The 27,136-nt window shown below is 40.4% G+C and overlaps 1 protein-coding gene across 1 annotated transcript; it reads right to left on the bottom strand.

Moving 5' to 3' along the window:
* Nucleotides 1-2,970: 2,970 nt before the first annotated feature.
* On the bottom strand, nucleotides 2,971-14,258 carry PVALB (parvalbumin). The gene is made up of 4 exons (XM_070947431.1): nucleotides 14,133-14,258; nucleotides 6,782-6,914; nucleotides 4,241-4,350; nucleotides 2,971-3,158 (listed from the first exon to the last, which is right to left on the bottom strand). Exons 1-4 carry the CDS (start codon nucleotides 14,191-14,193, stop codon nucleotides 3,130-3,132), a joined length of 333 nt encoding a protein of 110 aa, XP_070803532.1. The 5' UTR covers nucleotides 14,194-14,258; the 3' UTR covers nucleotides 2,971-3,129.
* Nucleotides 14,259-27,136: the final 12,878 nt, after the last annotated feature.

The raw sequence follows: 27,136 nt of genomic DNA, 5'->3' as shown, positions 1-27,136 counted from the left end.
AGCAGTGGTACTGATCATCAGATGTTATCTAATTGGCTAATAAAATGTCTGCAAGCAAACAACCAAGCTCAGAGAGCACCAAGGTTTCCCCAGTTCAACCCTGAGCTCATATATTCTCTTCTATTGGAATATGAAAATGTCACAACACAATTAATTTCTAACCTGGACAATCCACGTTTAATAATGTTTACAGCAATAGAAAAGTGACAGATTGGCAGCTGAATCATGGCATGTAAAATTCCCACCATTGCAAGAGCTTGCCAGCATTGTGTGGCATGCAAAGCTTGTGCAAAGTGAAAAACAACGTTTATTTTTTTAAAAAAATCAAAGTCTCTTGGTATTCCCAGCAACCTCTTGAAAAACCCAATTAGAAAAGGCTGTGAGAAAATCACAATCACAGCTGTGAAGCTCTGCTATAATTTAAGTAGAAGGAACCAAGTAGTTGCAGACTCCTGTTTTCATTGAGTTGAATGCCCTAGGTCTAATAATGTGCTAAAATGTACAGATGAGGTGCATACAGTTTTGATGGTATCCATAGTATCCATAATTTGCTACATTTAAACTTTGCTTTATTCCATACTCTAACATAGGTGTATCCAACTTGCAATCCATGGGCTGCATCAGGGCCCTGCAGAGCTAATAATGTGGGCCCACACGATAATAAAAAATATAAAAAATAAAGGAAATGTGTTAATTATATACATTAACTATATTATATATTTGATATGTGACCCAAGACAATTCCTCTTCACTCAATGCAGCCCAGGCAAGCCAAAAGGTTGGGCAACCATGCTGTAACACAACCTCAGCTCCATTCTTTTTTAATCAAGATATATGCAAGCTGCCTGGAGCAAAGGTAGAAGGGAAGGACTGAAGTTGTATAGAAGGACTGCAAACAGGCTGCACTACCTAGGAAGCAGGACTTCATTGTACAAGGAGTACAATCCACCCTAACGAAAGAAGCTGTTTTGACAAGGTCCAAAGTTGCTACATTCATGTCCTCTTCCTTGGCAAGAGTTAAAAAAATGGATTGCCTTTTATATTATCTGGGTAAATACAACTTTCATATGTATTCACCCACTTCTGAGTGAGGGTTTGAAAGAAATTTCTTGCTTGCTTGCTTTTTTTATTAATTAGATTTATGTAGCCACCAACCTCATGACTATGACTCTGGGCAGCATACAGTAAAAAACAAAACAATAAAAATACATCAAAACAATAAAACGTGCATACAGGAGAGTTTTAAAAACTCATATACAAAGTCATCTTGCCAGCTTCCTGTTCTCAAGGCATCACTGGTCCTGATGATAAAACCAAGGGCCTTCTAGAAGATCAGTAGGCATGAGCCCAATCTCAGGTCAGGGTAAGTGCTACAGCAGAGAAGGCAGAAAAGTCTCACTTCCTGAATCCCATCAGATAAAACTCCTTAGCAGACAGGACCCATAACTTGCCTTTTCTACCTGGCTAATGGAACAGGTAAATGTGATAGGGAAGAGTCAATCCCTCAGATACTCTGGTCCCATCATGTAGTGCTTAAAGGTCAGAATCAGTATCATCCTGGAAGCAAACTAACAACCATAGCAGGTCTCATAACGTGCCTTTTGGGGGGGCATTCGTGACTGCACTGTCACATTTTGTACCACATTTTGAAGCTTCAAAATACTTCAAAATATTTTTCAAGGGCAGCCCCATATAGAGTGCATTACAGTAGTCCCAAAAGTGTTTTTTCGAGAGGCAACTGGACTTACTGGTTTTTCTTTAAAGACATTTCACTTCTCACCCAAAAAGATTTTTCAGCTGAAGAGCTGAAGAAACTTCCTGGATGAGAAGCTAAACGTTTTCAAAGAAAAACCAGGAAGTCCAGTTGCCTCTTGAAAAAACACCTTTGGGACAACCATGTCCTGGATGACTGAGAATCTCTATAGACATTACAGAGTAGTCCATTCAGGAGGTGACCAGGACACAAGCAACTGTGAGCAGAAATATCTAGAGAAAATAACATGTACTTCTCAGTTCCTGATGATAGTTCACAGTGTCAGAAATTTCCTGCAGAGAATAGCAAAGATTCAGGAGGAAGAAAAATGTTTGGTTTCACATGAAAACTTCTCTTGCAATGGATAAAATCTAGAATAAAATTCTGTTGCTTTGGGAGGATAAACTCTGCAGCATTTTTCCCCTAAGGCAGGAATGGTATTAGCTGCACAAAAATCTCAGTAAAGCTATTTCTTTTCTATTCATCTGAATTTTTGGGAAATGGTATTTATTTTATTTTATTTTATTTTGAATTTGTATACCGCCCTTCTCCCTGAGGACTCAGGGCGGTGAACAGCCAAGTAAAAACATCAAGTACAAATATTAAAATACAATTAAAAGTATATATAAATTTGGCCCCATTAATTAAAAACGATAAACAAAACACTTAAAAACACTTAAAAAATTAGGATGAATCGTTTTGTTTCCCATACAAGCTACTTACTGGCACTGCTGCTATTGTCCATTCTAGAACTGATTGTCTGACTGCTTTTGGTTGAAATAGTTGTAAAGGCTGTGCATAAGGTATCTTCCAGACATGCATAATTTCCTGAGTATATGACTAGGGAAATAGTCACCTATCATTTTTATAAATAAGCAAAATCCAAGGCAGGTAAGAAATATTGTAAAGTATTGTGACAATTTCACTTAAAGGAATTGGCTGTCAAATGAAGTTTTCTAACTGCTATCACTGTAGATTTGTAAAGTTCCTACGAACACGTGTATGCGTGCATGTGCAGGAACGTTTCTGGAAGAAGAAATCAGTCTTGCCAGAAAGCAATAACAAGATACGATGAGATTAAATTAGGCACACTTGCAATATACCTGTATTGAAATAATGTCTTCCCAATCCTCTCATAGTGTCCCTTCCCCTTCATGCCAAAATAACATAAGAGAAGCAGTGAGAACAGAGTCCAGATTGACATGACCTTTATTATTTTAAGAGCATTTCCAGCACAATTACAGTGTTACAGGACTGCAGCGGACAGTTGAAGTATAGAACAAGATAGATGAACAGGTGGAGCACAAAAGAGGCCCATACAAACAAGTGGAATCAGGTGGTAAATGATAGATAAGGATTCAGATGATTCCAAACCTTTATGATTGATTCACCAGGATAATAAATTCTGGAGGAACGATAAAAATGAGAAGGTAATAAATGGTTAATATACAGAAGAGATAGCTATGACAGACACAACCAGCTTCGTGGCTATCCCTGTCTTACAGCAATCAAGGGGTAAGACAGGGGTGGGTTCCACTTACCTTTGCTATCGGTTTGCAATGGGGGAGCGCGTGTGCATGCGTTTGCTTTGCTTGCACATGGCACTTCTGTGCATGCGCAGAGTGTCCATGATGACGTCCGGGTGGATGGGCAGAACCTCCCGCTGCCGCTACTACTTGTTCGCAAGATCCAGAGCAAACCGGTAGGAACCCACCACTGGGGTAAGGGATAGATCACACATCTCCTGTGTAGAAGGTTGTCTCATATTCAATTTCTACACTGTCCAGATAGGATTGGGAAAACATCAATCCATCTAGCAACACCAGGTCTGAGTTTGTGTTGACTGTACTAGGTTAGTTGGACCAAGGATGAAATTTACAAAGCAGCTTCTTATGTTCCTATATTTCTAGGTATTATCATTCTCAATCATCTGTGGCTGCCGTTGCTGATTAGGAATTTTGGGAGTTGTAATCCTAACATTTCCGGAGAGCATCAGGTCAGGAAGATTTGTGAGCTGACATGAAGTGTCTCTTTTGAAAGAAATTGTGTTATCTCAGAGGGAATTGCATTGTCTCTGGTACAAAGTGGTTCATCACAAACCAAGCTGTCCTGTCCCTTTGCAGGCCTAATATTTAGCCTTGAGAAAATGAGATTAGAGCAACACTTTGTTGACTAAAGTAATTGATAAACTGAACCAGTACATATCTACTGACGCAGAAGCAACTTGATAGTAGAACCATTTCATGGGAAAGGGGTCAAACTTTCACTGCGTCTGTTCAAATACTCTGAAATCTAAATTGTAGTATTTGGGGAATACTATAATTTGGATTTCTGGACTGAGCAAGGGGTAAGACTTGATGGCCTGAACAGCCCCTTCTAGCCTTATGATTTTATCACTGTCTTTGAATGCATAATGATTATTAGTTCAGGTTATTTAATTCTGAATTTTTGGTTTGAAAGTTGATTGGTCCAGGACAGCACACTTACCATCAATACCTATTTTGCCATCCTCATCTTTATCTCCAGCACCCATGAATTCCTGGGTTTCTTTATCAGTGAGATGCCTGCTATTGGGGGAAAAAATCTGCAACATCACCCTGTGAATGGAAAGGAAAAGAAGAACTGATTCCAGAGATAATAGTTTTATAAACATTTATATTTGTTATATACATATAGAATTTTATTTTCTTTCAAAAAATGGTAAAAAATAGTTTTGGGGAGAAAACTGAAAAAATATAAAAGTTAATCTCATCTGGATCTTAAGAGTCAGTAACATCTGAATGACTGAACAACAGAAAGAAACAAAATGTATTTTTAAAAAGAAAAATCCACGCAAATTAAAAAGGAACTAAAATGTGTAGTGGAAATTAAATCTTGGCAGAATGAAAAGGATTTTAAATGGACAATGAAAGGGTTCAGTGTAATGTATCTAGTAGACAGGTATAGGTAGTCTGCTCTAAATGTAGGCTTAGTCATAAAAGGAAATTGATTTTTTAAAAGAGATCTTATTTGTATAGTCTAGTTTCCAAGAAAAATTATTTCTGTATATCTTAGCTTACTGAGGAGGGAAGTCATATAAGGAATGAGACAGGTTCTTCAGTATATGAGACCTAAAGTACAGAGGACTTTAATGATCAATCACCCTGGAATTAATGGTAGCAACTGAACTTCACAGGACAAATGCTTTGTGCTTGCAGAAGTCAGCACCCAATAAAGATCACCCTCCTTCGTTTTGGACCACCTCAAAATTCTAAATCATCCTGAAGGTCATCTTCATGAAAAATCGATATTAAAGTGGAATGTCAATGGAGATCACTTCTCATCCATTCAGTTCTTCATGAACTGAAAAAGCTTCTTGGATGAGAAGCAAAACATCTTCCAGGGGAAAAAAAAACCCCAAGGAAGTCCAGTTGTCTTTTAGAAAAGCAACTTCGGTTCTTTAGTGGAATGGATTACAGCAGAATGCAAAGCAGTTTGATGAGAAAGTATACTTCTGCTGCATCCACAAACTGAAGAATATTCCTGAACTACTGTATTCTCATGTTTAAGCCATCCACTTACTTCTTAATTCACCCTTAGCATCTTCCTCTCTGACTTGTCTAGATTTATGTGCTTTCTCTTTCGTTTATGTTTGTGTTCTAGTACAAGACTAGAGCAGTGGTGAAATTAAAAAATTTCCCCTACTGGTTCTGTGGGCGTGGCTTGTTGGGGGGAGGTCATGTGACTGGGTGGGCATGGCCAACTCGACATCACTCACATCGAGGGGCTCCTCACCAGCCCCACCCCTCCCAGCCACTCCTTATTGCGAATGGCAGGAAAATGGGGAGGGGAATATTCCTGCCTACCATCCTTCCCTCAGTCTGTGCTGAGTTTGAGGAATGGATGACAGGCAGGAAAATCCCCTTCCCCATCTTCCTGCCTTTCATGAAAACGGCTCCATTCCAGCTGCTCCCCCATCCCCCTCCCTCCTGGGGACTAAAGGGACAGGCTGTAGCAGCTCCATTCTAAATGGAGGGAGAAAAGTTAGCGTTCTCTCTGCTGCATTTAACGTTGAATTCTGCGGAATATCGAGTGGCCGGAAGAGGTGAGCGGCAACTGGCCGGGCATGGGTGGGGTGATGAGGGGTGATTACTACCGATTCGGTGAACCAATGCCAATAATTCCTAGTGGTTCACCCGAACCGGTCCGAACTGATCGGATTTCACCCCTGGACTAGAGGGGAAAAAAACTTGAATGAATGAATGAATGACCTTAAATTTGTCTGGGAAAGGGCATTGTCACATGTTAGGTACTTAACAAGGAAGAGAATGCAACTAGAAAAAGCACAATTTTCAGATGCTATAGTGGTTATTTCAAGCCATTCTCAGTATCTGTAATTCAAGCTGAGTTGGCTTGAAGCTGCCCTACAGAATTTTTCCACAGAAAAGAGTAGATGGACTCTTAATGGACTTAAAACCAGAATAGATTTAATGGAGTTAAGTTTCAGGAGAACAGATTTTAGTTGAATATCATGAGAAATGTCTGAAAAGTCAACACAAATAAATAATATATTTTACCTGTTTGATGGGCTGGAGGGAAAATTATTATTTTGATTTATTCAATTTTATGTCTGCCCATCTCATGTAAGTAACTCTTGGTGGTTCATAACAGGTAAAAAAAATAAGTTAAAAGCCAATATGCAAACATGTTTAATTTAGTTAATTAGTCTAAGAAATAGAAAATCGTGACCAACAGCAGAATTCATTGTACATCAGTTAGAGTTTGCATTAGGAATAACATTTTCATTCAGTTCAGAATTTTAAATTCAGATTCCGTTCTGATTTTATTTCTTTAATGAGAATATTACATCTGATTTATTAGTATAGATAGCTATACTTTCAGTATGGCTAGAATTGTGGGAGATTATCAACTAGGCCTGCGTTTTTCTGCTAGTAGCCAAACAGTGTCAAAAATATCAATCTGTATTCCATATTACTAGCATATAGCACGTGTCAATTGGTATATGTTATGAAAGGAATCTTTGCTTACTTTATTTCACCGGTTTCAAGATAGCCATTTTTATCTGTATCCAGAACGCTAAAAAACATTTTCAGTTCTTGGAGGCTTTTATTTTTCAATCCCAACATCTCAAAGAATTTCTTGTAGTCAAAAGAATTGGTAGCTGCAGGAGGATGAACAGAATTCAGTTTGCATGAGCAATTTTTTTTCCTTTTGTAGAAGACATGGTCCATTCATTGTCACAGTGTAGGAGCAATTAATAGATACATGGTTGTTCATTTTGGGAGGGAAGCAAAGTTAGGTGATTTAACTATGCCAATGAGTGCCATCCTAGCTTGAGCAAATAAATGTAAATAGAATACTTCTCAGTGGAGATAGTTCATCCACCAAATATAAATAACATTGTAACCAAAACTGACCAGCTGTTAGTACCTGCTTATTCTAGTAGGTACTGTCAGCCTTACTTATTCTAGTTTCTTCCAGATATGTTGGGACTGCAGCTTCCCATACAGATTGCAGAAAGCCAATCTATATGCGCGTAGCCAAACATTATGTGCTACACCCTTTGCCTTCACTTTGCCCTTGAGCTGTTTGGTTTTCTTTGTTATTGATTATAGATTGATCTCCTTCTTTTGAGGACATCAATCTTCCGAAAGCAGCTGTCAAACAATGTAAACAGTAGTAAATAAAAATACAGTACACTAAATACTGTTTTAAAACATATTATTTCCACATGACAGATGGTAGTAATGGGCAGTTTAACCAAACTTCTGTGTCACTTGTCTTCCTCCACTTCACTGCATTACTCAAATTATCCCAAGTCTGCAGGCTAGGAGATACCTGCAGAAACCTGGACATCACTATTGCCACGACCGCCAGGTCACAATCAATTCACCATGGCAAACTCACTGCAGGACCACTCACCACCCCCAACTTGTCACAGGGCAATTCAACAATTCAAATTAATTATTTAAAATAATTAAAACATTATTATTTTAATTTTTGTCATTCACATTTCATTTAATCTCTCCCTTGGTGTCCTTTCTTTAATGATTCTATTCCACCATTTTTTATATATTAAGGTAATTGTCCCGTGGCAAGTTGGCCATGGTGAGTTAGCCATGGTGAGTTGGCCATGGTGAGTTGGCTGCGGAGAGTTAGCTGTGGAGAGTTGACAACAGCGAGTTGTCCCATTCTGTGACTATAGTGTTTGAAAATGGGATCCAGGCATGCACTTCTTAGGAGAATCAGAAGAGAAACACTGTCTGGCTGATGAGATTTATGTAAATAATAGAGACATTTATATAAATAAGATTTATGTAAATAATGTGTTAACTGAGAACAGAACTTTGTGAAGATATGGTATACCTGTACAGGGATCATATAGATCATATACAGCGAACAAGAAATTTAGAATAGAAATAGAATTAGAATTAGAATTAGAATTAGAATTAGAATTAGAATTAGAATTAGGAATAGGAATAGGAATAGGAATAGGAATAGGAATAGAATAGAATAGAATAGAATAGAATAGAATAGAATAGAATAGAATAGAATAGAATAGAATAGAATAGAAGAGTTGGAAGGGACCTTGGAGGTCTTCTAGTCCAACCCCCTGCTTAGGCAGGAAACCCTGCACCACTTTAGACAAATGGTTATCCAACATCTTCTTTAAAACTTCCAGTGTTGGAGCATTTGCAACTACTGGAGGCAAGTTGTTCCACTGATTAATTGTTCTAACTGTCAGGAAATTTCTCCTTAGTTCTAGGTCGCTTCTCTCCTTGATTAGTTTCCACCCATTGCTTCTTGTCCTGCCCTCAGGTGCTTTGGAGAATAGCTTGACTCCCTCTTCTTTGTGGCAGCCCCATTTCTCGCATCTCTGATCTATTGCTTGCACTGCTGAGCAATAGCAACCCTATGGTGCAACATGTATTCAAGAGAAAAGAGAAGGAAGTGATGGCTGATATGACTTTGTTGGTATTGTAAGGATATTACAGCAGAACATAAATCTAGAAAGCCCTATCCAACTGCAAGAAGTGATGATAAGTATATTTGGGGAGTACTGGAAAGTGCAGACTAACCCTCTTCCCTGTAGTCACTATCCAGCATTCTCTCTCTGCTTTTGCCCTATCTCCCTACTTTCGAGGACTGTTTCTCCTTCCTCCTTCCTTCCTTCCTTCCTTCCTTCCTTCCTTCCTTCCTTCCTTCCTTCCTTCCTTCCTTCCTCCCTCCCTCCCTCCCTCCCTCCCTCCCTCCCTCTCTCTCTTCCCTGGAAGGTGCCCAACTTGTGCAAAAGTGGCAGAAAAGCTAGGCTGGACAAGCCTACGCAAAGTCTTGAAGGCAAACTAATCCCATTCCTCTTAGTGTGCCCTGATTGCTGTAACTTTTCCCACTGGCTGAAACAGGAAGCAGGCAAAATAGAGCAAATAACTGTTAACCTTGCCTTTAATAATTGCCATGCTCATAAATAACCAAATAGCATTTGGCAGTGATCTGAAACAGATGCAGTGGAGACAGGATAGGGATTGGCAATGGAAGCAACAAAGTTTATGATTCATGGGTGGATGGATGAACGGATGGATGGATAGTACTTTAGCTCAATAGTGTGAGACATCACCAAGTCAAGGTCATTTGTTTGCAGGAAGAATGCAAAAATTAGGCCACTGTAACTAGCAAAATTGATGCTGCTATGTGTAATCTGACACATTAATTAATTAATTAATTTAGTCTATTGTTCATTTGCATCCTATTTTTATTATTTTTACAAATATCTCAAGGCAGCGAACACGTCCAACACACCTTCCTCTTCCTGTTTCCTCATAACAACAACCCTTTGATGTAGGGTGGTTGAGAGAGAGTGATTGGCCCAAAGTCACCCAGTTGGCTTTCATGGCTAAGGTGGGACTTGAACTCACCATCTCCTGCTTTCTAGCCTTGTACAAATTCACTTTGTTCCTTGCTTTTCTTCCTTGTTTTATTTTTAGGAGTTCCTAGTACTTTACATAGCGCAAAATGCTTGAATATTCACTTGGAAAGCATCATGGGCTAGATAGATGCCCATATAGATGTTCGTAGATAGATACACACTTGTGACAACTCCAGAAGCAAGACTTCTTATCTAATTGCTTTGAACACAGGCATGGATTGTACCTATTTTATTATGGCAGGACCTTGTCACTTTATATGAAATAAAACTGCTTTTAATTGGGACTGCCAAGGGATGACTGCAAATTGATTACCCTATAAATTAGATGTGGCCAGCATTATGTGAACAAAAGGGACCATTAGCTTGCAGTTACATCCTCATGCCAATTGAAACTGCAATTGGGAAAATGAACCTATGAATATCAGGGAGTAGTCTTTGGATGTGATTCAAAGAGCCGTATTGGCACAGTGGTTAGAATGCAGTACTGCAGGCTACGACTGCTGGCTGCCTGCAATTTGGCAGTTCGAATCTCACTGGCTCAAGGTTGACTCAGCCTTCCATCCTTCCGAGGTCGGTAAAATGAGGACCCAGATTACAGCCCTCTCTAAGTGGTTTACAGAGTCAGCTTATTGCCCCCAACAATCTGGGTCCTCATTTTACCGACCCTAGAAGGATGGAAGGTTGACTCAACCTTGAGTTGGTGAGAATCGAACTTAGCAAAATTAGCCTGCAATACTACATTCTAACCACTGCACCAACATGGTAATTGTACCATACCATTCGCAGCAAAGATCCCTGCTCCATGGTATTTACAGCCAACATTTTACCTTTTTGTTTTATTTTTTGTTTACTTCTTAAGTACCACAAGTGCTTTCCCAGTAGTAATGTTGTTATAAATTTTAATAGATTTATATTCCACCTTTATTTTATAAAACCCAAGGTCTCATAACTAATGCTTTAGTCTCCTATTTTCCCCACTGCAACAATCGTGAGAGTTGGGCTGTGCCAAAAGAGGCTGACTAACCCAAAGTCATCCAGGTGGCCTTATTTGCCTTCAGCTACATTTTAGGACCTGATCAGGAAACCAGCTTAAGATGCTGAAAGATAATCACTTCTCTTCCTCTTTCTCTGTCTCTCATCTCGCTGTCTCTCTCTCTCCTCCCCTTGCACTCTACAGATATGTCCCAGCTGCCTAATAGAGTTATGTGTGAACATTTGCAAATGAGGACTAAACTAGATGTAACACAGGAGATTAATATATTCACAATTGCATGATATTCACACTGTTTCACCCAAAAGATTCAAGACACTTCAGGTTGTAAAGAAAGAAGTACTTTAAACACCAATCCTAGAATATAAGGGGTTTTTTTTTGGGGGGGGGGAATGGGACGGATACAGGATCTAGCAGTTCAGTGGCCTGGTTATAGTCCAGAGAACAAGAGAGGGATTTTTCTGAAGTCCACTGGATGTCCAGGGCATTGGCAGAGTTCTACAAGAAAAGAAGTAGTAGTTTCAAGAAAATGAGAAAGTAAGAATATCCTGTTAGATCAGCATATGATGAATCCTAAGAGAAGAGAAGACAAGGCAACAGATATTTTAACCATCATTCTGTAGGGGAGGGGGAATCCTGGGAGAATTTCCCATTGTCAATCAAGAGTGCAGAAAACAGTTTCCTTAATTTCCATATTTTAAAATTGCTGTCTACATCCTAAACAGGGTGGAAGGCTAGAATTAAAGGGGCTTGACAAATAGCTATTTGTTTAAGGTTTTCTCCAGTGTATATTTTGTATAAATTATCTCACAGTGTGCATGGAGGAGGTGAGATATTATTTAGGAGACTGCTATAAAACAGGCTTTGTACTATATCACAGCCATGACATGAGCTTCTCTCTGTCTCTCTCTCTTACACACACATACCTCACACAACAACAACAGTAAGAACATTAATAATGTTGATGATAATCCTCAAGAGTTTAAATGGTTCAGTTTAAATACTGAAATAATTGTCACCTTGGTTTCTACATCCAGGAGAGGCAATGGGGAAATCTGATATAGTGACTTTAAGAAGTGCTCTGATTGGCAATGTCTTTCATTTGGACAGATTTCTTTTTCTGGCACTGCATGTAAATTTAGAGGAAATCAATGAACAGAAAGAGGAGGAAGATGTGAGTTGGAAATCAGTCCACTCCTGGAGGAATCTGTTCTATGGCACACTTTCCTTGCGTGATTGCTACTGTTTCATTCAGGGCATTTACCCAAGGTCACAGCAAAATAAAAATAAAAATGCAGTGTTTAACTAAAAAGGGGAAGGACCCAATTTAGCCTATTACTTGCATGAAGCAAATATACACAGAGAAGCATATATTAGCCCATGACTGGACAACAGAAGCCCATCTCTCTTTTTTTCTGGTGGAATGATCAGATTTCTGCCTCTCGAAATGAAACAGGCTCCTTTTCCCAATTTAGCGGATGAAGAAAAACCATCCCATAACTAAACTGTGAATTCAGCCGTGTTGCTGAAAATAAATTCATGGATTAAGGAATTTTTAAACTGCAAGCATCCGTCTAGATGTGAAGCTGCTATGCTTTTATTTGGGATTGATTCATACATCATTGTTGTTGGGGGGTTTTTTTGACAAAAAAATGAAGTGGATTTTGTAAGTTTGAAGTCTTCTCATTCCTGTCTCAACCATATGATATCAGACGGTTTGAGAGAGTGACAATTCCAGAGAGCTGGTTTGGGACAGTGCTTTAAGGTGCCGGATCAAATCTGTAAGACTCTTAAATTCTAGCCTTGTGGATGGCTTTGGATCAGTCACTCCCTCAACCCAACCTACCTCACAGGATTGTTGTTGTGGGGAAAACAGGAAAAAGGAACATTATGTATACACCCTGATCTGTAAAAAGAAATAAAGGTGGGATATAACTACAATACAGAGAAAAATAAAATCCCATGGAAGTGAAGAGCCCTGAAAACACTTGGGTAAAATAGCAGTGCCTTGCTTGAATGAAACTTCTAATCCAGATTTGTCTTCTAGGGTAAACTAATCCAGATTTTGGAGGAAAAGAAGGCTATGCCAAACAGACAATGTTGACCATGCAGTCTAATATATTTGGAGGGCACCAGACTTCATAATGCTAAACCAAACAGTTCTATGTTCAGCCCAATGACAGGGATACAGCAGCCATCTGCAGTCTGGGCATACTGAAGTTATATGGAATTTCCCAGAGAATTGTGTGACTTAAAAAGTTCATATGACAGAAGCAAACCAAGGAAGAATAATTGTATTACCAAGGTATAGTAAAACGTATAATATCAAAGGAACATATCCATCCAAGGCACGTTCATTAAAGTGAGAAATTGAGAGATTAGTGTGGCCGGATATCGAAGAAGGCAAGGAGACGAGATCTCTTGCATCTTTGATAGAAGGAAATTCAGCAGATCTGGTTTGTATGCTAAGCAACACCTGGAGAAATAATCTTTCTGATGCAGCTGGCAATGTGTGGGAGCTTGCCATTCTTCTTTCTTGCATCAGACCTCTGTGGATTCCTCCCTCCCTCCCCCCCAAAAAGTAGAATAAACTGACCCTGGGCCTGGTTGTGTTTTAACCTGACCTTTCTGCCCCTTGAGCTCATGGAGCATCTATTGTGCCCATAATCCCCATCTAGGAACAAAAACTAACCACTGGGTGCCAACATCAAATAATTATGGGAAGTTGCAAGGAAATTTGACCATTCATATCTTCCTTCTGCCCTTGTAAGCTTTCAAGAAGAGATGGGACTGCCATTTGTCAGAAATGGTGTAGGGTTTCCTGGTTTTTTAGGGGGTTGGGGGGGTTGGACTAGATGACCTAGGTCCCTTCCAACTCCGTTAATCGACTTAATTGAAAGTAATTGGTTTCCTCCCCCCTCCTTTAAAAAGAAAAGCTGTCTCCTGGAAAGCAAATAATAAAAAAAACAAACCAACTCTATGACAAGAAACTGAAACTCTTGGAAAGATAGGAAAACAGAGGAGAATATTGCTTAAAACCTGGCCACCTTGCATTCTCCAGGTTTGTGGCAGGGCAACTTTTCTATGCGAGGGGAGGGGGCGTAGAGTCCGGTTTTGCGGAAGCTGCAGTGCAAAAGATCGAGCGTGTCCCTGGCTGAAGGGTAAAGCCAGAAACTTCCTTTGGAGTCTCTTCCTCGGTCTCCGCTAGCGCAGCACAGCAGCAGCCTCCCAGCGTCTCCCCTTTGGACAAGCTTTCCTTTCCACTCATCAAGGAAGTTGGCGCAGAGTCTCGTCCCCGGACTCTTCCCGGCTGTGCCTGCTTAGGCTGGGCACCCATCCCTCTCTCCCTTCGCCCCGCGCCTCCGATGCCCTCTTTCGGTGCTTGAGCTCCACTTTTCAGCAACCCGGACCTTCCCGCTCCCATCCCTCCCTCCCTCCCTCCCGCCCCGTTGGAAAAAGCTCACCCGCAAAGGCTCTCAACATCTTCTTGATCTCCTCGTCGGCGAACAAGTCAGCCATCGCCATCCTCGCAACTGTTTGGGGGAAAGAGTGGGAGAGAAAGTGCAAGGGAAGACTTCAGACGGAGGGGGGAGGGGGGAAAGTGCCCTTCTCCTCGGTTTTGCTCATATGACCAGAGCTGCAGTGCTGGGCGGGGATGGCACACCGGGATAAGGCTGGACCCGTGCCAGCCACCACCACTGCCAGCAGCACCACAGCAGCAGCAGCAGCAGGAGAAGCGCGACGAGGCGCGCACCGAGGACAGTCCTGCGGGTCGCTCGGCCAGGCGCGCCACTTTGCAAAGGGACCAAAGACCCGATCAAGAAAAAAGACTTGTTTTGTCTGGGAGGGGGAAAGGGCCATTTAGGGCAGGGAGAAACGGGGTGTGTGGGTGAGGTGAGGTGAGGTGGGGGGGGGGAAGCAGTACAGCAGAAAAAAACCTGTCCAATGTCCAATGCCAAAACCAGCGCTATTTTTTTAAAAAAACCAGGGGGCAGTTGTAAGATCCCTCCCATCTCTCACCCGAGCCCGGAAGATCCGTGCAAAGAGATCGTGAAGTTCTTCCTTCCTTCCTTCCTTCCTTCCTTCCTTCCTTCCTTCCTTCCTTCCTTCCTTCCTTCCTTCCTTCCTTCCTTCCTTCCTTCTTCCCTCCCTCCCTCCCTCTCTTCTTCCTTCCTTCCTTTCCTTTCCTTCCTTCCTTCCTCCCTCCCTCCCTCCCTCCCTCCCTCCCTCCCTCCCTCCCTCTCTTCTTCCTTCCTTCCTTCCTTCCTTCCTTCCTTCCTTCCTTCCTTCCTTCCTTCCTTCCTTCCTTCCTTCCTTCCTTCCGCGCTACTCTCAGCATTCATCCGCAAGGCAGATTCCCAAGACAGCCGAAGGAATATGCCCAAGGTCACCCAATGAATGAACTCCCGACTCCCGCGCTGTAAATAATAAATCCAATAATAAATCCCGCTCTCTCAGTGGTTAGTTCTAAAGAGGAGATAGGGTTTTTTTCCCCCATTCCCTCATGCAGAGCTCCCATTCACCCTTTTTTTTTTGCATTGTGAATTAAGTACCGTGGGAGGGGGAGGGGGCGGGAGGGCAGAGGGGGGGGGGCGGGGCATGTCTTGCATTTTGGTCTTCTTTGCTGCTCCAGACAAGACTTGCATTGTGCAGCCATCTGGCATTTTTGGATGGGTCAGAAGAGGTTGCCTTCCATATGTAGTAGTAGCCCTTGCTTAATTTCTCCACCATTCAGGTTTTTAGAGGTCAGGCTCTGCCTAGCTCCCCCAACTCTGTCCAAGATACTTGGCCCCATCCCTGCTTCTCCTCCTTAATGGATTGTTTCTAGTAATGGAAGGAAAGTAGATGGAAGGAACTGTAGGAAAATATAGAATGATGATTTATGGCAGCAAGACTGTGCAAAAGGCTAACTCTTGAAACATTATTCAGCGACATGACAGGTTCAAAAATCTAGATTTATTTTACTAGATCTTATGCTTTTGCTTCTCATTTAATCAAAACATCTATAACCTGGATACAGCATGTATTTTCCCTTCTGTAGTTAATCCTTCATATTCTAAGGCATCTTCCTCCTGGAATTGCCTTCTTTCACATATATTTTGAATGAGCCACTGTAGTATTTTAAAATAAGTTACAAATATCCCTTTCAATTTCATTTTAAGGACAGCTTGAGTTTGTTCAAATTTCTTTTTCTTGAAATTGCTTATGATCTGATTAAATGCTCTCAGCAATTTATCTTTTACACACTGGCTGAAAAGCAGCTCTTTTCTAATTGTTTCCAGTCAGTTTGATTCAGAATTTAGCTTAATGGGTTACCTTCCCTTTAGTGGGCTCTGTTCTAAAACTGCAGCTATAGCCATCTATTTCAAAATAAGGCCTCTGCACTCAATATATCTGAATAAATGTTCCTAGCATTCACTCTAAAACATTTTTCCAATATATTCTTTTGGATCCTGAATATATATTTTACTTAAAATCATCAGTATTATTTCCTCCTCCTCCTCCTCCTCTTTCCTCAGTAATAATAATTATAACAACAATTCCTGCTTTAGGGACTGTAAAATCAGGAGAAAACAAAAGCTTTAAAAGACTGCATTAAACACAAAGAAAAGATGGAAATGGAAAGAGCAAGAAATTTCAATAAATGTGCTTAACAATAAAAAGGGGGTAAAAACCAGTCAAAGAAAACCTGAGAAAAACATAGATCTTCCAAAGTCATTTAAACAAGGACAAAGAGTATCAGACCAATTTTCAGTAGGAAGAAAATTACAAAAGTAAGGACTTGAGGAAATGTAATACATTATTCCTGCTGATCATTCTTGGAACAAAAGGGACACACTCCAGAATAAAGAAAAGAGCACAGATAGAAGATAAAAGATAAAGAGATCAAAAGTATAATGCTCTGAAATATAATGCTCAAATAGCAGAAGCCAGTGGGGCTTGCAAAGGAAAACTGTATCCAGTCTAAATAGAAAGAACAAAAAGTAAAGTATGCTGTGCCATTTGCAAAATGCTGATCATTTAGAGATCACTCAGGGAAGACATAATTATACCCTCCTGCTTTGTACCTCAAAATTATTCTCAGAAAGTTTGCCAGATGGCTAAAATCTTTTTAGGATTTGTGTGTGTGTGTGTGTGTGTGTGTGTGTGTGTGTGTGTGTGTGTGTGTGCAGGGAGTGGGTGGAGCACTAGCATTTCTGACTCCAATCTTTCTAATAAAGGAGAATAGTTGTAGCTCAGGGTGGAAATGAGGGGTCCTTCTTGCTCTCTAAACTTGGTTGTTTTCTTGCAGGTGTTTCATTATCCAAACTGAATAACATCTTCAGTGCTAGTTGTACTAGTACAGTGTTTCTGTAAAGGTGCTTGTATAATTTTACTGACTTTTGTTGTTGTAAGTAAGTGTTCCTTTAAGTAAGCACCTTTACTTAAAGGAAACCACCCTTTTTGTGTCCTTTGGGTGTCATTTTCTATAGTGAGAGAGGCACTGTATTGATACTTTTAGGGCCAACAGATTATTGACGGTACCAAGTTTTTGCATGCTCCTACCTTGGATCTGTTGCACATGTGTCCATGTATGTCAGGAGCAGCAATATATGATACTCTTCTCCCAAATGCTAGATTATATTTTCCAATATTCTTTTACAGTAGCGAAATTGTTGGGACTCATGGGAATTGTAATTCTATGTAGAGGCCATGAATTGGGCATGCCCGGTCTGCATATAATAATCTTTTTCATGTGAATTCTGCCCTATAATCCTTGGTTGCTTTTATTTATTTGCCAAAAGGTTATATCCTAATCCAGGCCATAGATATTCTGCTTCCCTCCAGACAGGGATTATTTCCCCATTTTACCCTATCAATGAACCTAAGAAGGCGTTTGATAGAAAAATAGTGACTATTCTAGATTCATATGCTTTATTGAAGTTTTGTATTATATTTGAGATTGAAACTAAGTCTTCTCCATCTTGGTCAAGTATTCTAACCATTAAACTACACCAGGATCAAAGATATCCTTAATCTCTATAATTCATCTGTAGTTCACAATGACATTCCTGTTCACATTTCAAATTTGACCCATCTGGGTATAGCTTTACTCAAAATTAATTAATTAATTAATTTTGTAAATTAATTAATTTACTGTGGGCAGCTAATAAGTAATAAAAAAGATAAATATATGGTGACCAAAAATTCCAGTTTAAATGCATAGAGCCAGTTTGTTGTATTGGTTAAGAGAAACCAAGAGATCGTGAGTTCTAGTTTAAGCTTAGATATGAAAGCTGACTGGATGACCTTGGGCCAGTCACTTTCTCTCAACCCAACCCACCTCACTGGATTGTTGAGGGGGAGGGGAGGGAGAGAGAGGGAGGGAGAGGGAGAGAGAGAGAAAGGGAGGGAGGAAGGGAGGGAGGGAGAGAGAGGGAGGGAGGGAAGGAGAGAGAGAGAGAGAGATGTCTGAGAGATTCTCAGTCATCCAGGTCATGGTTGTTCCAAAGATGCTTTTTCAAGAGGCAACTGGATTTTCTGGTTTTTCTTTGAAGACTTTTGCTTCTCATCCAAGAAGCATCTTCAGCTCTTCTTCAGAACTGAAGAAGCTTCTTGGATGAGAAGCAAAATGTTTTAAAAATCCCCTCCAGAAAGTCCAGTTACCTCTTGAAAAAGCACATCTAGAGATGGATGCATTGAATACTACCAGGAGAGACAATGCAATAAATGAACCAAGAATATCTGAAAACTGCATGAATAAACAGTTCCACAGGTATGCTAATAAATTAAGGAAGATCAAGTAAGAAAAGAGAGCCAATTTGTTGTAGTGGTGAAGGCATCAGGCCAGATCTGGGTAACCTTGGGCCAGTCTCTCTCAGCTCAAGGAAGGCAATGGTAAATTAATTCCAAAATCTTGCCAAAAAAGCTGCAGGGACTTTTCCAGGCAGTTGTCACAAGTAAAAAACTGGTTCAAAGGTATGTGCCTGTGCACACTCACGCGTGCACACACACACAGACACACAAGTGTTAAAAGTTGCAAAATGGTTTTCCCTGCAGTGTAGATGCTTAATAGAGAGGCAAGTGACTGATGGGAGCCTTAACCTAGTAGGGCTGAGGTGGGGGTCTCCTAATAAAATGCAATCCCTGGAGAACTCACCACATTTTTTTATGGTTTCTGAAAAAAACTGCAGCAAGGACATTGACATTTATCAAGAGTTCAAGAGATATACGGACAGTCGGAGCTCCCGGAAGCAGATGCTTCATAGAAGAGACAGCCAAGTGAGAACTTTGCAAGTTTTCACCCACTAAAGTCAAATGAGGGTCTTTGAAAATAGCCTTTGTTTTATTGGATTGGCTGGAATAAATCAGAAGAAAAAGCCGATGAAAGGGTCCAGTTGAAATTGAACTGGTATTGTTAATTGGAGGAGGGGATGATTGCCCCTGCAGCTGTCCTGCTGTCTTAGTCCAGATGAGTTTTGTACTCAAGGAGAATAATCAATTCAAAGAGATAATCCCAAGAGTTATGCTAGTCTTTGAGTTTTACACACACCTCCAGATTACTGGCTTCAAAAGACAAACAAAAGAAAGAAAGGGGTGGGAAAAAAGCAGTGTGAGTAGTGGGTGAGAGTTTGTGTGTGTATATGGGGAATAAGGATGGGCCATGAAGATCTGGTCCCTACCTTCTTCAGAGGTCTGGATGACAGTTCTGGAGTGCATCAGGTTGAAAACTTGAGTGAGCACAGGAGGGATGGATGCTCTTATCATCAGGGGATTAAGTGAGGTCCCAGGAAAACAATGGAAAGGGATGATCTATGGCAGAAGTCTTCAAACTTGGCAGCTTTAAGACTTCTGGACTTCAACTCCCAGAATTCTCCAGCCAGCTATGTCCACAAGTCTTAAAGCTGCCAAGTTTGAAGACCTCTGATCTATGGGAATTATAGACTCCGAAACCAAGGTTCTCAACGCTGCACATTCCCCTCCCTTCCCCCACTCCACTCCTTCCATTTCTATTATCCAGCAATGTGAGAGAGATGCATAAAAAAGCCCGAGGAGGAACAAAAACGGGAGAAGAAAACTTCTTGCGCCCAAAATAGTTTTTCTACAGTCGCCCCGTTGTAATTGGCACCCCCCCCCCCACCCATTTGGATTGCACCAAATTCTGATATTATAGCACGGATCTGTGGCGGATCACCCTGCTTGGTTAACATCGAATTATCTGCCCTACTGCTGGCAGAAACGCCGGTCTTTCCAAGAAAGAGTCGCCTGCCAGGACTCTTCTCCTCTTCGGGCGACCCAATTGACGCCTCCCTTCGGGGCAGATTCATTCATTAACCCTTGGGATTCGAGATCTGTCCTGGGGCGAGGGATGTCGCCAGCAACGGAGAAGGGCTGTTTGCTGGTGCTTAGGTTCCTGTCCCGCTCCACTTAGAGGAAAGACTTTGTCTCGGATGGGACGGGGCGGGGCAAAGGGAATTGAGTCCCTCTAGACAACACGCGTTTTGCGGGACAGATGTCATCAAACAACCCCCCCCAAAAAAAGCTTTCTCATAAATCTGAGGAAAATGTGCAAGTGTGCATTTAAACTGTTTGCTATCTTAGTTCTGAATAGAGAAGGAAGGAAGGAAGGAAAGAAAGAAAGAAAGAAAGAAAGAAAGAAAGAAAGGAGGGAGGGAGGGAGGGAGGGAGGGAGGGAGGGAGGGAAAGAAGAAGGAAGGGAGGAAGGGAGGAAGGAAGGAAGGGAAAAAAGAAAGAAAGAAAAGAAGGAGGGAGGGAGGAATGGAAGGAGGAAGGAAGGGAAGAGAAAGAAAGAAAAGGAGGAAGGGAGGGAGGAAGAAAGGAAGGAAGGGAAAAAAGAAAGAAGGAAAGAAAGAAGGAAAAGAAGGAGGGAGGGAAGGAGGAAGGAAGGGAAGGAAAGAAAGAAGAAAGAAAAGAGGGAGGGAGGGAGGGAGGGAAGGAAAGAAAGAAGAAAGAAAAGAAGGATGAAGGGAGGGAGGGAGGGAAGAAAGAAAGAAAGAAAGAAAGAAAGAGAAAGAAAGAAAGAAAGAAAGAAAGAAAGAAAGAAAGAAAGAAAGAAAGAAAGAAAGAAAGAAAAAGAAAATGGACTTGGGATGTGATATTTCATACCAAAGCCTAGTAGGGGACAAACATTTGAACGAACTCTCTACTCAAGACTTTGTTCTGAGTTTCTGTTCTCCATGTGCAAGGCTTTCGTTAAAGGAGCCTCAAGGCAGCCATTCGGTCTAAAGACTGCATCGCTTTACAGTTAAAATGTGCCATTGCAAGTAATCCAAACCTTATCTAAAAGTGACAATGGCGGGAGGCCATCGCTTGTGCGCCCATTTCCCAAGGTCTCAAGGAATGAATGTATAAAACGAGGACATTAGAAATTGGGGATGGGGAAATGGATACAGATGGCGTCTTCAGAGCGAAATTCCAGCAAGAGCAGAATTGATTGCAAGTTAGGTAGACCATGTTTGGGCTACGGTTGCTGGTTAAGTGAAGAACAAAAAGCTTGAGTGTTAAATAGGAATCTGCTTCACGGATGAGAGCTTTCTTCCCTCTCCAAGAAACTGGCGCATTGCAAAAAAAGAAAAGAAAAGAAAAGAAAAAGTGCCGCACGCAATAAGAAAGCGGAGCCCAACCTATTTCGTCCAACGTAGGGAGGCATACAAGAGAAACAAACTTCTTTGAAGTAGGGGGAATTGACAACGTTAAAGGAGAAGCGTGGTTAGGAGGGGTAACGTAGCATCCGTGTTGCAAATCGATCAGCACACATCGCGCTCCCCCGGCCTCGTCTTGCACGGTCCTTTGGGCCATTTGGAAAACAGGGTTTTGGGGTTTTTTTACCCCTGTGGGGGGGAAAAAAAACTACTAGGCGGATTTTAGGGAAGCGCGCTTCCAGTGCTGCTCCTTCTCCTCCTCCGCCAACAGAGCTGAACCAAAGCGTGAATGGAAGAAGAGTGACTGGCTGGCATGTACTATCCTCAGCCCTTTTGGCGCTCGCGATAACCAATCGGAAAGCTCCTGCAGAGATCCTAGGCAAAAGCTTTCAAAGTTAAGCCGGACAAACGCGATAGCAAAAAAATTCTAGAGACCGAAGGGGACCGAGCGGTGGGAGGGTTTGCTGGTCTCGTTTTGCCTTTTCTCTTAGAGATGCTGCCTCCCATGGAGAAGTAAAGCATCCCCACCCCCCACCCCCGTTCGATTATAGCCTTCCTTCTCTTTGTTCTGCTCTTTCCAGGTCTTTTCTTTCTTGCTTTTCCTTTCTTTTGCAGGGTCGATCCCAGGCTGTCCTGGTTGCTGGTTCCTCCTTGCTGTGCCCGCCTGGCCTTCTCCTTCCAAGCGCTTTGCACGCCCTCCTGCTTGGGGGAGGGGAAAGACCTCGAATTCTGCTTTTTTGAAGGGTGATGAAGAGATGGTGAACTTTACCTGAACGCCTGGAGGTCAGCGATGGCTGGGGAAGGACTTCGACCACCAAAACATTGGCTGCCCCCCCTAGGGTTGCCAGGTCTGCTTCCAAAAAAATAGCGGACAAGGGATGTGTGTGTGTGTGTGTGTGTGTGTGTGTTAAGTAGTAAAAAAATAAAAAAAAAATTTACAATTAAATTATATATTTTCTTACAAACATTTTAACACGTATTAAAATAATCACTTCAAAACTTTACTTAAAATTCAAAACATCAAATATATTATAATAATATGTAACATATTAAATTACATTTTACTTTGTTGTCGTGTGTATTTTTTATTTGACTGCGCAGCTTTGATCAATTCTTTGTGTTTAAGGAATAATTCTTGAAAAAAAAGACAAAACGCGATTCTCCTATCGTTATTCTCGACTTAGACTGTACAGCTTTAGATTACGTACCATTTCATCATAAAGCTTTTGAATAAAAAAATTGTCCACTATTTTGTGAAAAATAATAGTGAACATAATGTGAAAAAAGCGGACTGTCTGCTCAAATAGTGGACACCTGGCAACTGTAGCCCCCCCCCACAAATCTGGAGGTTGTGGCTGGAGGGCAGCCTCTTTTTCCAGGCAACCCTGTTTTAGTTCTCCAATGTATGCCCACTAGGAATAGTGGTGGGTTTGGGAGATGCTCTTAGGAAAAGTGACACTTCAGGGGCCTCCTTTTGAGCAGGGGTCTGCAACCTTGGCAACTTTAAGCCTGGAGGACTTCAGCTTTGCTGGCTGGGGAATTCTGGGAGTTGAAGTCCTCCAGACTTAAAGTTGCCAAGGTTGCAGACCAGTGGTGGGTTGCCCATGGTTCTAACTGGTTCGCAAGAACCGGTAGTAAAACCGGCAGGAGGCTCCGCCCACTGATCCAGACGTCATCATAAGTGATCTGCGCATGCATCACGCGGGCACGATGCGAACCACTAGTAAAGGTAAGTAGAACCCACCCCTGTTGCAGACCCCTGCTTTTGAGGGCTCCTGACATTTCTCATTTGGATAGGCCATGTGCCCCCCACCGTCCCTTTTCTCTACACACTTGTGTCAAATGCCCTGGGTCAGTGGTAGTGATATTACATTTACCTTTTCTAAACTAAATCAGTAGCATTATTAATAATATTTGGCTCTTCTCTATAACTCACTTCATTATCTTGAAAATGAGACCTGTTGACTTTAAACTGTATTATCCAATTTAGGATAAATCACACAGCATTTGCCACATTTATTTAGTGGTCAGATATGAAATGCCTGTCCCCTTCTTTTTGGTCCAAAACAGGATTTAAAATGGAAAATAGTAATAAATTAAGAGATCTATTTTTTAAAAAAACCCACATACAATGCCAATTATTTGGTCAAGAGATCTTAAAATTCCATCATATGAAAAGTTTCCTCCTTCAGAACCAAAATAAATAATTTTTGAATACTTTTAAAATACTTTTTCCAACAGTATTACCTGATCACCATGACTTGATTTATCTGGACTGACTTGAGGCTTTGGTATATGAGTTTGCCTGTTCTGCCGCAAGCTTAGTTTTGCATCCGGCAACATATATATTATATTCATAGATTAAATCACTTTTTTTAAAAAAAAAATCACTCTAGTAAGGAAACAGAGGTTGGGAATAAACAATCAACTTTAGTCTTTTCTCTACTAAGAGTTCTTCAAGCTCTAAGTGCAACTTTTAACTTAACTATAGCAATCACAATAACAGTGAACAGAGAGAGAGAGAGAGAAAAGAGAAAGAGAGACAGAAAGAATGAATAATACTATTTTATTCAACCTTCTCCAAAGTAAGAGGAATGGAATATGGATGTATTCTTTCATCATAGTTGTCACAGTTTTAACCATATGCAGACATCTGATCACTTCTGATAATGGTAGGATCTTCATGGATAAATGGGTTCCATTCAGGGGTGAAATCCAGCAGGTTCTGACAGGTTCTGGAGAACCGGTAGCAGAAATTTTGAGCAGTTCAGAGAATCGGCAAATCTGGCTGGCCCCAGAAGTGGGGAGGGAATGGAGATTTTGTAATATCCTTCCCCCAGAAGTGGGGAGGGAATGGAGATTTTGCAATATCCTCCCCCCAGGATTGGGGAGGGAATGGGGATTTTGCAGTATCCTTCCCATGCCCACCAAGCCACACCATGCCCACCAAACCACACCCACAGAACCGGTAGTAAAAAAAAATTGGATTTCACCACTGGTTCCATTTGGTTATTCCTGGTTATTCCTGAAGCTTACATTACAGAGAGGATGTCCCTGCAGTGAGAACCAGTAACTTTAATTGAGAATTCAGAATATTTTGAGATAGAAAAGGCAGGCTTCTTACACTCCTTTTTTGCTCCAGTTCTGCAGAGCTAATCAGAGGAGTTCAGTGTAAACTGGGGATTTATACTCTAGTCATGAGACCTAACAGGATAGGAACATAAAATCAGATATCAGGATATCTTTTGTAATAAGGACTATGTTGAAAGATGTGACGATATGTTTGGGCCTCACAACAGTTGTGCTTGTCTGACTTCAATTACTAAAGTAAATACATCAGGCTTATTTCAAGGTCAGCAGTGATTCAGGCTGGGGATTGTGGATTCAAAAGTAGATTCACTGGTTGACTAAGTCCATACAAGCAGCAAGAGGAAAGAAAATACAAACTAAGTCAGAGTTCCAGACAAGTCTGGGCAACTAAGAATGTTAAGGCAAGAATCAATGTACTTCATAAATTATTTTTTTTCCTGTTTTATGCAAAAAGTCCATAAAGGGTTTCCAGTCAACAATAAATGTAGATGTTGCTGTTTCTCTGATCAAAAAAGTCAATTTAGCCATCTCAGCAAGTTCCATTGTCTTTACTACCCATCATCCATTGTGGGTAGTGCAGCAGAATCTTTCCATCTTTGGGCATGCAATAATGTATGCAATACATTAATCATGCTGCAGTTGTCATGTATAAAAGCAAAGTTCTATGACTTTTTTCCAACTGTTTGTTCATCAATCCTTCCAAATTTTTTTATAATGTCCATCAAACATGATAAAATATCCTTTTCTCGTTCAAATTTTCAATATAAATTTGAAGTATCTTTATACATTCTACATAACAGATTATAACATAACGTAAATTTCAATCCTTTCAGCCAGGCATTTCCCATTGTTTCATCTGTATATTACAACCCAAACCTTTAGTCTACTTTAATAAACATTCTCTTACTTGTATTTCTTCTGTTTCAAATTTCAGTAGAAGCTTATACATTTTAGAAATTACATGTTCATAATCTGTACACAAGTCTATTTCTTTTTATAAAGTTCTCTCCAAATTTGTATCTTCCAAAACCTGGAACAAGAAAGACAAGTTCAAACTGTTAAAAGTCTTCTCTAGATCTATGAAAATCAGTGGGGCTTGTTTTTCATTATGTTGCTCCAAATATTCCAAAATGTTCAACACATTTCTAAGATTGTCTTTTAACAATCTTTTAGATAAATATCAACAATGATTCTCTGATGACACTATAGTTACAGTGAGCATTACAGTCTGGTTTACATTATCTTTATCTTTTGTTTTGTAAAATCCATCAACAACCTGTGCTGTTTAATAGTAATAGTAATAGCAATAGTAATAGCTGTTTAATAGAAGATCTGATTTATTTGTCTAATCCAACTCCAATTAATTCAAAATTGAGTCTTCCTCATTGTCTTTTTAAAATCTCCTTTCTATGATTGAGTAAGCTTGCTGGTGTTTACAGTTTGATAATGAAGAAGTTTACAGGTGGCTATTTATCAAAGTATCTCCTGAATCCTCATCAGACTGAGATATAATAACAAGGTACGATAACTGCAATACTTACCACACAGTAACTTAACTCTGTTGGACTTTCTCTGTTAAGAAAAAAATTCTGCGCTTCTAGTTTGTACCTTTAGATCTCATTTAAAAGCATTTTTCAGAATTTCAAATAGATAAACATATTAACAAAGTAAGATGATATCTAAATTGGTGGTGGGGTTGGGCCCTTCACTCTAGATTTCTTATTTCAGCTGTAGTATGAATCATAGAATTTAAATGGACATTAAAAGTCATATTGTACAATCCTTTGCGATTGAAGGACCCGGCGAGTGTATGGAGTGGAGAAGATGCCACCATTTCTAAAACCATTGATAAAGAAGTTCCCTGAGGATGGACATCAGCACAGTCCAAAAGCTTGGAAGACTAAATTTCTGGTCCTGGTGACCGAGTCAATTTGGATCCTGCAACATTATCCTGGGACACTCATAACTGCCTTCATTTGTGACTTAATATGTGATCAAAAAGATCATTAAATCTTTTTTAAAAATTAAGTAAATATTCAATTTGATTTTTCCTTCATCTAATACCTCATTGTGGGTTCATGTGTAGAGATTTTTTACTTCCTTCACTAATTTTAAATGTCTATTTTCCTTTTAATCTTTCTGTTCATATTTTATATTTCTTTGATTTCTTAACCTGTTTGTTCATTACAGGTATGATTTACGATCACAGTTGAGTCCAAAATTTTTGTTGCTAAGTGAGGCATTTGTTTTGCCTCATTTTACAACCTTTCTGTGCCACAGTTGTTAAGTGAATCACTGCAATTAAGTTAGTAATGCTGTTGTTAAGTGACTGTGGCTTCCCAGTTGACTTTGCTTGTCCGAAGGTCACAAAAGGTGATCACATGATCTTGGGACACTATGTCATTAATATCATTAATATGAGCCAGTTGCCAAACATCTGGATTTTGTTCATGTGACCATGGGGGTGCTGCAATGGTTGTAAGTGTCAAAAGTAGTCATAAGTCACTTTTTCCAGTGTTGTTGTAACTTTGAATGGTCACCAGATAAACTATTGTAATTTGAGGACTACCTATATTAATATTCCTAGGCTTCATTAATTGCCAAGCATCAGGCTAATGATGTGATCTTGCAATTGACAGCTTGGAGAGATATCTTATTTTACTAATATCTGACATAGCAGTTAGTCAGTCTCTGACATTGCCGAGGGTGAAAATGGTCTGCATATTCAAAGGTAA

Source organism: Pituophis catenifer, unplaced genomic scaffold (genome assembly GCF_029215685.1).
Source record: "Pituophis catenifer annectens isolate HBS135680 unplaced genomic scaffold, rPitCat1.0.hap2 SCAF_7, whole genome shotgun sequence".
NCBI lineage: Eukaryota > Metazoa > Chordata > Lepidosauria > Squamata > Colubridae > Pituophis > Pituophis catenifer.
The sequence above is the reverse complement of the archived record's forward strand: the minus strand, read 5'-3'. Positions and strand labels throughout refer to the sequence as shown.

What these genes read in the sequence shown, in the direction of transcription:
- PVALB (XM_070947431.1), bottom strand. Translation starts at nt 14,193, where the DNA reads ATGGCGATGGCTGACTTGTTCGCCGACGAGGAGATCAAGAAGATGTTG. An exon ending in CTTGAAACCGGTGAAATAAA is followed by an intron (nt 4,351 to 6,781) that starts GTAAGCAAAGAT and finishes TTCCATTCACAG; the next exon opens with GGTGATGTTGCAGATTTTTT. An exon ending in TGGCAAAATAGGTATTGATG is followed by an intron (nt 3,159 to 4,240) that starts GTAAGTGTGCTG and finishes TCGTTCCTCCAG; the next exon opens with AATTTATTATCCTGGTGAAT.